Source organism: Cnephaeus nilssonii (assembly GCF_951640355.1).
Source record: "Cnephaeus nilssonii genome assembly, chromosome: 2".
NCBI classification, from domain to species: Eukaryota; Metazoa; Chordata; class Mammalia; order Chiroptera; family Vespertilionidae; genus Cnephaeus; species Cnephaeus nilssonii.
In genome coordinates this window covers 77,045,574-77,059,453 of record NC_137073.1, presented here as the reverse complement: position 1 = coordinate 77,059,453, position 13,880 = coordinate 77,045,574, and the positions used below count along the sequence as shown (strand labels likewise).

Genomic DNA, 13,880 nt, shown 5'->3' with positions numbered 1-13,880 from the left:
CCCAAAAACTTGAAAACATTTATGCATAAAGACATGTGTGTACCCCTATGTTCACTGCAGCATTATTCACAGTAACCAAGACATGGACTCAACCTAAGTGTCTTCCAATGGATGATTAGATAAAGAAGATGTGGTACATATATACAATGGAATGCTACTCAGCCATAAGAAAGGATAAATACTGCCATTTGTGACAACATGGATGGATCTTGAGAGTATCATGCTAAGGGAAATAAACAGAAAAGGACAAGAACCATATGGTTTCACTCATGTGGGATATAAAACAAACTCCTAGACACAGACAACAGTATGGTGGTTACCAGAGGGGAAGAGGAGTGAGGGAAGGACAAAGAGGATAAAGGGGGTCAAATATACGTATAGTGTTAGGAGGATACTAGACTTTGGGTGATGAGCACACAATTCAAGTATACAGATGATGCATCATAGAATTGTATACTTGAAATTCAATGTTATTAACCAGTGTCACCCAGTAAATTTTTTAGAAGCCCCCTTGCCTACTCCATTTCCCTATGAAAACCTTTCCTGGTCATTTCCCCTTATTACAACTAAACATGATAGGCCTTCAATTCTGTGATAATTTTTTTAAGGAGAAGTTAATTGCCTCCTCCCACCAAGTCTGTGTTTGTGTTCTCGATGCTAAGGAAAAGTCAGTGCTAGCTGATCACTCCTGGTATCTCCCCTAACTTAATTCAGAATATAATTCCCAGGACAGTCAAGTCTTTAGGATTAATTATTTTCATTTTCTCTTACCCTGCCCTCTTGAACGCCTAATTAACCACCAATAACTTTTCCTGTTAAGTAGGTTTTGTTGAGCTTTTCTGAATATTTTAAGAGTAATGTGATCAAAACACGAAAACATTGTCAGTTTTTCTCTTAGGTATTTCTGCATAAAGGACGAGGAACATACCTATATTGTCTATTTATTTATATGTGCCATGATGAATCTGACTTTTACCAGAAAACCACACATTCACTGGGTGAAATAACCCAAAAGCTAACTGCAGTTCCTTTGTTGCTTTTTGGTACTTAAAGGTAGTCAACTGTACTGACTTTTACTCTAGTTATTGAAACGAAGTAAGCTAGAAATCCTACTTAAATTGAGGGCTTAAAACCAGTTAACAAGGAAGAAAAGGATGTATTTTCCCATATCATGAAACTATACTATTGTAAATACTTACAAAAAAGGGGAATTGGTTCTCTCAAAAATGTAGAACAAATATTCCAAAAATTCATATGGAACCAAAAAGGACCCTGAATTGCTTCAGCAATCTTGAGAAAGAACAAAATTGGAGGTTATTACAATACCATTATCAAACTATAGTTCAAGGCCATTGTAATCAAAACAGCCTGGTATTGGCATAAGAACAGGCATATAGATCAGTGGAACTGAACAGAGAGCCCAGAAATAAACTCATACCTCTGTGGTCGATTAACATTTGACAAAGGAGGCAAGAGCATACAATGAAGTAAAGACAGTCTCTTCAATTAATGGTGCTGGGAAAATTGGGCAGGTACATGCAAAAAAAAATTAAACTAGACCACCAACTTACACCATACACAAGAATAAACTCAAAATGCATAAAAGATTTAAATGTAAGTCTCAAAACCATAAAAATTCTAAAAGACAACATAGGCAATAAAGCCTCAGACATCTCTCATAGCAATATTTTAGTATATCTCAGGCAAGGGAAACAAAAGGAAAAGGTAAACAAATGGGGCTAAATCAAACAAACGCTTCTGCACAGCAAAGGAAACTATCAACAAAATGAAAAGGGAACCTGCTGAATGAGAGAGATTTGCCAGTGATACATCTGATAAGAGGTTAATTTCCAAAGAATTTGTACAACTCAATACCAGGAAGACAAATAGTCCAATTTAAAAATGGGCAAAAGACCTGAATAGACTCTTCTCTAAATAGGATATAATAGATGGCCAATAGACATATGAAAATATACTTAACTAGTGACCTGGTGCACGAAATTCGTGCACATTAAAAGGGGATTAGAGGAAATAATTTAATATTGTTATTTGCCCTTTCTCTATAATAAAAGTGTCAGATGAAAGAAAATTAGTAAAATGTATATGAAAACCTTCCTCCTATCAGAGCCTGGGGCATACCATGGGACCAGAGGGCGTAGCCTCAGGTCCCTGCTGATTGCTCGTTAAGGCTCCTTATGGGAACTTGGCCTCAGCTGTGGGTGCAGCCATCTTTGTGATGGAGTGATGGTCAATTAGCATATTCCCTCTTTATTAGATAGGATGTGAATTAAAACCACAATGATCTGTCACCTCACACCTGTCAGAATGGCTACATCAATAAATCAACAAACAAGTGGTGGCGAGAATGTGGAGAAAAAACCCCTCATGCATGCTGTTGTTGGGAATGCATGTGGAGAAAAGAAAACCCTCATGCACTGTTGGTGGAAATACAGACTTGTGCAGCCACTGTGGAAAACAGTATGTCCTTTAAAAAATTTAAAAATGGAACTGCATTTTGACCCAGTGATCCCACTTCTGAGAATGTATCCTAAGAATTCTGAAACACCAATCAGAATATATACCCTATTTTCCGGTGTATAAGATGACTTTTTAACCCAGGAAAATCTTCTATACGGAAAATCTTCTATGCCGGAAAATACGGTACACCCCTATTTTCATAGCATTATTTACAATAGCCAGGATCTGAAAACAGCCCAAGTGCCCATCAGTAGATGAGTGGATAAAAAAGCTGTGGTACAGTTACACAATGGAATCCACGTGGCTGTAAAAAAGAAGGAACTGTTGCCTTTTGTGACAGCATGGGTGTACCTGGATATTATTGTGCTTAGTGAAATAAGCCAGACAGTGAAAGACTACCATATGATGTCACTAAATATGTGGAATTTAATGAACAAAGTAAATGACAAAATAGAACCAGAGACATAGATACATGGTATAGACTGACAGCTATTGAGGGGAGGTAGGCGAGTCAGAAGGAATGAAAGGAGGTGATAGCCAAAGAACATATACACTGAGTGGCCAGATTATTATGATCTCTGAACGCATAATAATCTGGCCACTCAGTGTATATCCTATATAATAAAAGGCTAATATGCAAATTGTCACCTTGACCAGGAGTTCGACCAGCAGGCAGGCTGGCCAACTGCCCATGTCCCCTCCCCCTGGCCAGGCTGGCCAGACCCCACCCATGCACAAATTCATGCACCGGGCCTCTAATATATATATATATATATACATACACACACACACACACACACTCTCTCTCTCTCTCTGAGTGGCCAGATTATTATGCGTTCAGAGATCATACTGTATTTTCGGGCGTATAGAAGATTTTCCTGTGTGTTAAAAAGTCATCTTCTATGCTGGAAAATACGGTAATAATCTGGCCGCTCAGTGTATGCATAGCCCATGGACAAGACTACTGTTGGTGATGGCCAGAAGCAGGGGGGCAGGGCTGGGTGGAGGTGGGTAAAGGGGCAGGGGAGGGGGAATAGGAGGCATCTCTTAAAATGTCAACAATAACTTTCTAACCAGATATTTTAATAGTTTCCCTCTGCTATTCAGGTGTCAGGTTGTCTATGTGAGGAAATGGAAAAATCTTATAAATGTGGTTCTGATTGGGTTAGTCCAGTGGTCGGCAAACTCATTAGTCAACAGAGCCAAATATCAACAGTACAATGATTGAAATTTCTTTTGAGAGCCAAATTTTTTAAACTTAAACTTCTTCTAACGCCACTTCTTCAAAATAGTCTCGCCCAGGCTGTGGTATTTTGTGGAAGAGCCACACTCAAGGGGCCACAGAGCTGCCTGTGGCTCGTGAGCTGCAGTTTGCTGATCACGGGGTTAGTCAACCTTTAAAAAGAAATATCCAAATTAGAGTACTGTAAAATAGAGATCTGTTTCTATTCTGGCTTTCCCAGAAGAGGGACAGGAAATAATTCCAAAGTTTAAGGATTGCCAAGGTCGCTGCTCTTGGCCTGTGGTAGAACTTTGTTACAGATTGAATTGCAAGTCAAGAATTGTATATGTTTAAGGAGGGCTTGGACAATGGTTAAGAATTAGGTAGCAATTCATCTTCCCCACTGGCAAAATAGTATAGGGTGGATCAGTGTTAGGACATCTTCCAGATTTTTCTCTGTAATATTCAATTTCTGTGTAAGGAATCACAGAATGTGACTCCTGCTACCTAGCAATTCTGCCCACTTTCCCCAGCCAGAAACCTGGTAACTTCCTAGTAAACTCTTCCTTTCTCACCTCTTGAGTCTAACTCTTAAATATATATCTTTCAAATGCATTCCTTTCCTTTCCCTTAGCCTAGTTCAGATTCCTTTTTCCTGTCACCTAGAGTCCTAGACTATTTTATTGACTTTCAGTTGATCTCCCTACCTTGCATCTTGTGCCCCCCTCCCTAAAACATTAATCTGAAGTGTTTCTGTCTTTCTTACCTTTCGTGGTTCCCTATGGTTATTTCTTATCTTGGCATGTAAAGATATTTAGAGCTTGTTCCTTGCTATCATTCTAGTCTCATCTTCTGCCATTCTCCTGCTTTCTCCGACTCCTCTGGTATAGAAGTAGTTCCCTTAAATGCATCATGCTCTCTCCAGTCTCTCATCTCTGTAGTTCCCTCTGCCTGAATACACACGGGCATCCCCACCACCATTTTATGTGCTTTTGGGTTCCATGGCTCCTGAGATTTCTATGGCATTTACCATATTCATCATAATTGTTTGGTTTACTGTTTCTGCCATGCTATTAGGCATGAAGTGTACTGAATAAATGGTTATATTGAAAAGGAAGCACCTCAGAAGTATCTATTTTGCATGATGCTTTAGACCTGTTAAATTTTTTAGAGAGAGGTGAATAGAAAATAGTAATGTTGATAAGAGTTTTCCCCAGTCTTAGCTGTCTTTCCTTTTTTCCCTCTCCCACTCCCATAAGATAAACATTTCCCTTTTACTTTATTCCTACTCATATTCCTCCTAGGGCTTCCCTCTGACCTACCCTCACTGACTTCCTTCTCTTTTGACTCAGTTCAGCATGCATATAGCATAGGAACCTCAGTAGTAAACAACTCATATTCATATTAAGTCAAAGAGGAGCATGGGTTAAGATTATTTACTTAACAAAAATTCAGATTCACTGAATGAAGTCTAAATTTGGAAACAGGATCATGATTCGTTTACTGTATACATGTCATGAATTTGGCATAGGACTGATAATAGTTTATCTTATGTGCTCATTTGATTTTTTTGGTATGAAATGTATATTACCCTGTGTAAATTCTTTATTCTTTTCCTTGTAGGTTCTGGGACTCTAAGAGCAAAATTTGATCTTTCAGAAGGACCCAGTAAACCGACAACACTTGCAGTGCAATTCCTTAGCGAGGGAAGTACCCTCTCAGGAGTGGATATTGAACTTGTAGGCACTGGCTATAGGCTTTCCTTAGTAAAGAAGCGGTTTGCCACTGGTGAGTTGGGAGATTAAGTTTTTCATGTACATGGGAAACATTTGTATTATAATCTAAAGGCATGAAAGTATATTCTTTGGTCTTTGGCATAAGGTGCCAGGTAGAGAGACACCTGGGAAAGAATGCCCATGGCCAGTATAGCTGAACACCTGTGATCTAATTCTAATATATTGTAAACAGCAATTGGGAACTGGGATTCTATATCTGTAACCACAATGAAAGTGTATTTGAGTTCATTTGAAATTATAATCACAAAGCTGTACTTGGTGTTTTTCAGGACGATACCTGGCAGATTGTTGATGGACGACCTAAGCAAAGTGGTTGGCTCAAGGGAGTAGTACAAACCTGCCATTCTGCATTATCTGTTCTTTCAAACACTATTCTAACTTGTAGTATGTCTTTAAAGCGTAGACATATTTGAGAGCTGACTGTAAATATTAAATTGCACCTTTGAAGTGAGTCATTGAAAGAAATAGCACTGAAATTATTTCAACGCTGTAAATGATCAACTGCAATATTCAGGAAGCACATTGATTCAGATTCTCAGTAAAAAGTTTTCATAGGCTGAAATTTTAAATTATCTTCAGTGTCTATATTGAAAAAGGGGGTTATAGTATAATATCAGGCCTAAAATTTCAGGAAAGCAAGCACAAAGTAATTCAGCTTTCCATAAATTTTTTAGTCAGATAGTTTTAAATTTCATAAGTTTGATGTTAAATGAATATAAACAACATGAATTCTAAGTTTTGGATAATGTTAATTTAGAACACTCAATCAAATTGAGTTATGTGCCATAAAGTAATCAGACTACAGTCCGGGTTGTATGCAAAAAATTTATCATTTGATTTTTTTTAAACATATAAGTGGTGTTTTATGATTTTTTAATCCTCAAGTGCAATGTGTTTTAAAATAAGCTTGCAAAAGACAGCAGAGAAATTTACTTCTGCAGTTAACTTTATAGAAGTTGTGATTGTTTTGATGAATTAATGCTGTAGATTTAATTTATTTTTATATGGATTGCATAATGTGTGCCTTTTATAATAACAAAAAACCAGAAATGTGCCTATCCAGTTTGTGTTCATAAATGTGCCTCACTTTTTTTCTCACAATCTGGATCTTCTGTTCAGAGTCTTAAGTGATCAGGCATTTTTACAAGATAATTACAATTTTTATAACTTTGGCGGGAATTCGGGATAATTAAATAATTTATACTTAAGAACCCTGGCTCACTTGTTTAGTGAAACACTGTAGCCACTAGAAAGACAAAGAGCTACCTAATGGCTTATGTTTACAGGGGAGAAAAATTACCTTCAGATATTGGACCATAACCTATCAAAAGTATATAAATCTTAAATTCTGAAAAACTAAGTTCAATTAGTAACTGGGATTTTAACTCTCAATCTAACATTTCCTTCTACTCTGTTTACCATTGGGAATTTATACATTTATTTACTGAATGTGTTGTGAGCATGAATTTTGTAGCATTTTGTGAGGAACACATTATAGAAAAGATTAGTTTTGGCATTAGAGAAGTCTGCCATTTGTTTTCATTTCAACAGTTGGAAAAATTACCAATTTGTATGTTTTTAAAGTAATGGATTGGGTTAAGCATTTCTTAAACTACTAATATTAAATAGTAAAAAACCTAACTTTATGGCAAATCCTAATTAATTGAAGGAATTAAATATTTTGGACAAAGTTTCATAATTTAAAATTGGAAATTTTATTTATAAGGATAAATACCAGTGTCCTGCATTTCGAATAGTAGAAGTGATAAATTGTGTTATATATGATAATTTATATAAAACCACTAATTGTTCTGTTAAGCTTTACAGAAAATAAAACTCCTACTAGACATTTATGTAACATCTTACTAAATAAAGCAGAAAATCTACTTGTTAGCAATATATATATATATATGTATACATATATATATAACACAGTATGTGCTTTTTATATATTCAGTGTTAGCCCAATTATAAATTTAGATTTGACTAAAGTAATACATAAAATAATTTACTGAAATGTTCATCTTTACTAAAAAGTGATCAAAATTAGAAATTCTAACTCATATTGTGCTCTTAAATGCCAATTACAGTCCCTTACTGAAATCATAACTGTTAACTGCATTGCAGTCAAACTCCTCTTATTGAGCCATTGAAATTCAGACACCATTATATTTACAGTATTTGTTTTTAATTAAACATTACCTTAAAGTGTACCAATTAGTGAAATGCTAAAATTTCTGCACTTTCTTAATTACCGCAAAGGGTCAATACATAAATACGTATTGGGTGCAGGTTACAATTTTGAAGCCATATGAGTTTATATTGATTTTGTTTTTCATTTAAAACCCCACTAATGTAAAAAAAAAAAAAAAAAAAAAAAGACCAGTAGATTTTCATGGGAAATGTATTTAGCAAGCTGGTTCTTGCTTATGTATAGTGGTAAACTTTCTAGCTGTCTCTTTAACCAAGAATTTGTAAACACAGAACTCTAACAAATGTGAGTTTTTAAGAATTGTTATTTACTACTTTGAGTTGTAATTAGAACAATGCAAATCTATCTTACAAAATTTTGTAAATATTTTTGATTTTTTCATAAAATGTAAATTTTACATAAAAGTTGTACCATTAATAAACATGTAATATATAATTTATCAGTTAGTTTATGTGACTTTGTACTCCTATTGATAGTAATAGTCTTGTCATAGATGTTAGGACAAGGCAAACTAGGTAAGTAAGGAAGAAGTAATTGATTTTGAACTTTGTATCACTGTTTGGATAGGCATACAGATCTGTGCCTTATTATCTAAAACTAACAGCCCTTGCTATGACTTTCAGGTTTTATTCTGGTACTTGAACTTAACCTTAATCACACAAAACTATTAAACTCTGGCCTGCACCATTTGTCAAACTTTCAGTAAGCCAGAAATCATCATCATTATTATTAGAAATGTATTATCAAAATCCATTTCTCATTTTCAAACAAAAATCTCAACACTAATCTCTGACCCAAAGGGCCTAATTTTGTTTTTTCTTTTTTCATTAAATAAAGTAACTTGTAATAAAACCGTATACCAATAAGCAGTGATCAACCAGTTACAACAACCAATCAAATTCCATGGCTATGTAATGCAGCTACCCCTAAGCCTTCTCCTGAGAAGTGCCAGAATCTCCTAATTCATTAAATTTAAATACAGTCTTCACCTCATCATTCTTCAAAATATATCAAACAACCATAGTCTCCATCAACAACCCCAAATCAAATAGTCCGAAGACAGTTATTAGAAACTCAAACTCAGGATAGTCCTCAGTAGCCATAGCTATTGTATAACCAAACACTGCCAGCATTCCCCGCAAATAGATTTTAAAACTACTAAACCTAAAAAAAAGACCTAACAAAATTTATAATACCACAACCAATTCTACTTATGGCCAACCTTAAACCACTATAAATAAAGATCTTGAAGAGAAACCTACAAAACTTAACTACAAACATAGTTAAAATAAATAAAATATAGGTCATCATTCTCACATGGGATTTAACCATAACTAATGATGACATGAAAAATAATTGTATTTCAACTGTAAGAATATTAATGGCCAACATCTGTAATTCCCACCCACTAATTAATAACTCATTCATTGATTTACCAGCCCTATTAAATATTTCACCATGATGAAACTTTGTCTCTCTTTTAGGAATCTGCTTGGTTTACATCTATACATCACATACAATAACTACCTTCTCCTTCATAACCCATACCTGCTGAGACATGAACTATGAATGACTTACTTGATACCTACATATCAACAGAGCACCTATAGTATTTACTTGCTTATTCTTTCACTTAGGACGAGGCCTGTATTATGGATCTTATCCCTCCCTAGAAACATGAAACATTGGAATCATCTTATTCACAATAATAGTTATAGCATTTGTAGGCTGCATTCTACCATGAGGTCTTCTGAGGAGCCAACAGCTATAAAATCTCTCAGCCATTCTCTACATTGGCACTAGTCTAGTCGAATGCATCTGAGGAGGATTCTCAGTTGACAATGCTATACTCACACCTTCTACTTCATCCTTGCATTTGTTATTTCAGCCCTAGTAATTATTCACCTACTATTTCTTCATGAAACAGGATAAAATAATCCATCAGGAATTTTATCTGACAGACAAAATTCCATCTCACCTCTACTATACATTCAAGGATATTCTAGGACTTTTATTTTTCCATACTAGTCCTGTTATCTCTCAATCTTCTATGCTAGGAGATCCAGACAATTGCATACTTAATAATCCACCACACATTAAGCCAGAATGATACTTCCTATTTGTATATGCAATCTTATGAACCCTCCCCAATAAGTTAGGTACATATTAGCTCTGATCTTCTCTATTCTAATTCTAGCAATTATTACAATACCTCTTACATCAAAACTACAAAGCATAATATTCTGATCCCTCATCCAGTGATTATTCTGACTACTAGGAGCAGACCTACTAACATTAACATGAACTGGAGGATAACCAGTTGAACAGCCATTTATCATCATTGACCAACTAGTATCAGTCTTACATTTTCTTCTTATTCTTGTACTTAGGCCACTCACAAGCTTAATTGAAAATAATCTTCTAAAATGAAAAACCTTTATAGTTTATTACTCTGGTCTTAAAACCAGAAAAAGGTGAAAAATCTCCCTTGGTCATCAAAGCAGCAGCTCCAGTGCCACCAACAACAGCCAAAGCTGAAATTCTTAAACTGTTCCCTGAAAGTTGCACATGAACAGTGAAACATGATCACATGATATGTCAGCACTAGAAACAAATTCTAAAGTAAACACATTGCTATGTACTTCATGCATTAAATTACCTATCCCATTACAATGTATTAGTACCTACATGCTTGATCGTACATGACACATACTACATATAACTATAACTTTACCCCATCCCTATAAGCAAGCACATCAAACTGAATATTATATACTACATAGAACTGTTTATTGTATGTAAAATTTCTTCCACGTGGCTAGTCATAAACCAATAGATATAATTGATATTATATGGGACATTTTTTGTGAGTTAAAACAATTTTTTTTTAACTTATTTGCTCACAATTCTACAGGTCAATATTTTTTTAATTTATTGGGGTGACATTGGTTAATAAGATTATAGAAGTTTCAAGTATACAATATAATATATCACCTCTATATTGCATTGTGTGCTCATCACCCAAAGTTTAGTCTCCTTTCATCATATATTTGACCCCCTTTCAGAGGGCATAATAGTACCAATTGTATATACCCTATTAAGTCAAATCAACTCTAGTCACTATGCTTATCACGACCAACAACTTTCCTTAATCACCAAGTTTTGGGAAACCAGCAATGCATTTACAAATGGGCCTCCTTGTATTCTAGGCCCAGCACATGGGTTGTTTTTTTTTTTTAAGAAAAACTGTATCTGGCATTTGGTTATTTCAGGACCATCTCACCTAACATCACCACTTTTTCCTCTTAAATAAGACATCTTGATGGACTAATCATCCCATGTTCACACATAGCTGAGTTGTCAGACATTTGGTATTTTTTAATTTGGGGGAGATGCTGAGACTCAACTATAGTCATCCAAGACCTTAACATAGTCAAACAACTTATAGTTGGGCTTTTATTGAACATCATTTACCAACATTAAACCAAAAGGTGGTATTTAGTCTATGTTTACAGGACATAATTTTACATGTATAGTAGTCCCCCCTTATCCATAGGGGATACGGTCAAGACTCCCAGTGGGCACCTGAAATTGCAGATAATATTGAATCCTATATATACTATGTTTTTTCCTACCCATACATACCTATGATAAAATTTAATGTATAAATTAGGCACTGTAAGAGATTAACAACAATAATAAACTAGAACAATTATAACAATACTAGAGGCCCAGTGCACGAAATTCATGCACAGGGGGGGAGGAGTGGGGAAGGTATCCCTCAGGCCAGCCTGCACCCTCTCCAATCTGGGACACCTCGAGGGATGTCCGACTGCCCGTTTAGGCCCGATCCTGGTGGGATCGGGCCTAAACGGGCAGTCAGACATCCCTCTCACAATCCAGGACTGCTGGCTCCCAACTGCTCACCTGCCTGCCTTCCTGATCGCCCCTAACCGCTTCTGCCTGCCAGCCTGATCACCCCCTAACCACTCCCCTGCCAGCCTGATTGATGCCTAACTGCTCCCCTGCCAGCGTGTTTGCCTCTAACTGCCCTTCCCTGTAGGCCTGATTGCCCACAACTGCCCTCCCCTGCTGGCCATCTTGTGGCGGCCATCTTGTGTCCACATGGGGGCAGGATCTTTGACCACATGGGGGCAGCCATCTTGTATGTTGGAGTGATGGTCAGTCTGCATATTACTCTTTTATTAGATAGGATAGAGGCCTGGTGCACGGGTGGGGGCCAGCTGGTTTGCCCTGAAGGGTGTCCCGGGTCAGGGTGGGGGTTCCCTTGGGGTGTGGGGCAGCCTGGGTGAAGGGCCTGTGGTGGTTTGCAGGCCGGCAACGCCCCCTGGCGACCCAAGCAGAGGCCCTGGTATCTGGAATTTATTTACCTTCTACAATTGAAACTTTGTAGCCTGGAGTGGAGGCCTAGGCCAGCCAGGGCTGCAGAAGCTTTGCTTCCTCCATTGCCAGGGGAAACCCAAGCCTCCTGCTCTTTCCAGCTCAGTGGCTGCCGCCATTTCTGTTTGGATTTGTTTACCTTCTATAATTGAAACTTTGTAGCCTTGAGTGGAGACTTAGGCTTGCAACAGCAGGCGGAAAGCTTGGCTTCCTTTGTTACAGGGGAAACCCAAGCCTCCCTTCTGCTCTCTGTGGCTGTAGCCATCTTGGTTGGGTTTATTTGCATATTTGCTCCTGATTGGCTGGTGGGCATGGCATGTGGGTGTGGCGGAGTTAGGGTCAATTTGCATATTACTCTTTTATTAGGTAGGACACTGTAAAAAATTGTATGAATGGCTTTGGGGCCCTTATTAAATAAAACGTTAAGCAAAGCACTGCGGTACTACAACAATGATCTGATAGTTGAGATGGCTACTGTGACTAACAGGTGAGTAGTTTATATAGTGTGAATGTGCTGAACAAAGGGGTAGGATGGGATGCAGGGGACAGTGCAAGGTTTTTTTCATACTGTTCAGAATGACAAACAATGTAAAACTTATTTCTGGAATTTTCCATTTAATATTTTTGGACCACAAATAACAAATCAAGGAAAGCAAAACCATGAAGGGGGACTACTGTTCACGTATACATGTGTTTAGAAATAAAAATTAACTTAGCAAACCTTCCTTACCCCCTGTAGACCTTAAACCGTATATATTTATTAACAATCTTGGCAAACCCCCAAACAAAATTAAAATATAACAGTACATAAAAGTGTACTTACCCTATCCTACCTAATAATAGAGTAATATGCAAATTGACCGTACCTTCGCTATGCCCACAATTGGCCAGGAGGCACGGGGGGGCGGGACTTGGGGTGGCCAATTGGGCCGGTGGGACGCTGAGCTCGCGTCACCAGCAGCGGCGCGAGCTCAGTGTCTGCGCCATGGCTGTGCTGCAGCACAGAAGGGGCCTCTGGGGCAGCGAGCCCACATCCCGCTGCCGACCATCAAAAGCGGGGAGCTGGGTGTCCGCTCTGGCACCAGTGGACAGACACCCAGCTCCCCTGCGATCGAAAGCGGGGAGCTGTGTGTCCGCTCCGGCACCAGCGGACCCCCTGCCATCAAAAGTGGGGAGCAGGCTGCTAGCAGTGTCCACGGAGCATGCTAGGCTTTGCAGGGCAGTGGATATGGCCTGGATGGCAGGTTAGGCCTAGGGGACCCTACACGTGCATGATTTAATCATGCACTGGGCCTCTAGTTCTATAATAAATACCTAATTGCAAATGAAACTAAGACACATTTTAGCCAAAATCCTTAACTAAATAAAAATTTCAAACACCAAAATTCTAATTTTGAAATCTATGGACTAGAAAAACTTACTTCCCCAGTACTTGAAAACACTTCCACTAATGCTAGCATGCTACTTAAAATTCACAACATTTCAATGGACAGGGAGTCCCTTGTCTTTATGTTAATATAGCTTCATAGATAAAGCAAGACACTGAAATGCCTAGATGAGTTTACTAATTCCACAAGCAGGTTTGGTCCAGCCCTTCCATTCATTTTTAATAAAATTACACTTGCAAGTATCTGCATCCCAGTGGCAATGGCCTCTAGCTGACCAATGATTAAAAGCAGCAGACACCAAGCACACTAACAGCTCATAATGCCCCCCACATCCCCACCAGAAATAGCAGTGATAAAAACTAAGCCAATTGACGAAGTTAAAC

The 13,880-nt window shown here is 37.7% G+C and overlaps 1 protein-coding gene across 1 annotated transcript in view; it reads left to right on the top strand.

The window, feature by feature from the left end:
- Window positions 1-8,162, top strand: part of FCHO2 (FCH and mu domain containing endocytic adaptor 2) — a 120,177-nt gene extending 112,015 nt beyond the window's left edge. Inside the window, exons 25-26 of the mRNA XM_079791560.1 lie at window positions 5,324-5,488; window positions 5,766-8,162. Of these exons, the coding sequence (XP_079647686.1) occupies window positions 5,324-5,488; window positions 5,766-5,788 (188 nt within the window). The 3' untranslated portion in view covers window positions 5,789-8,162. The remainder of the gene's footprint in view (window positions 1-5,323; window positions 5,489-5,765) is intronic.
- The last annotated feature ends 5,718 nt before the right edge of the window (window positions 8,163-13,880 follow it).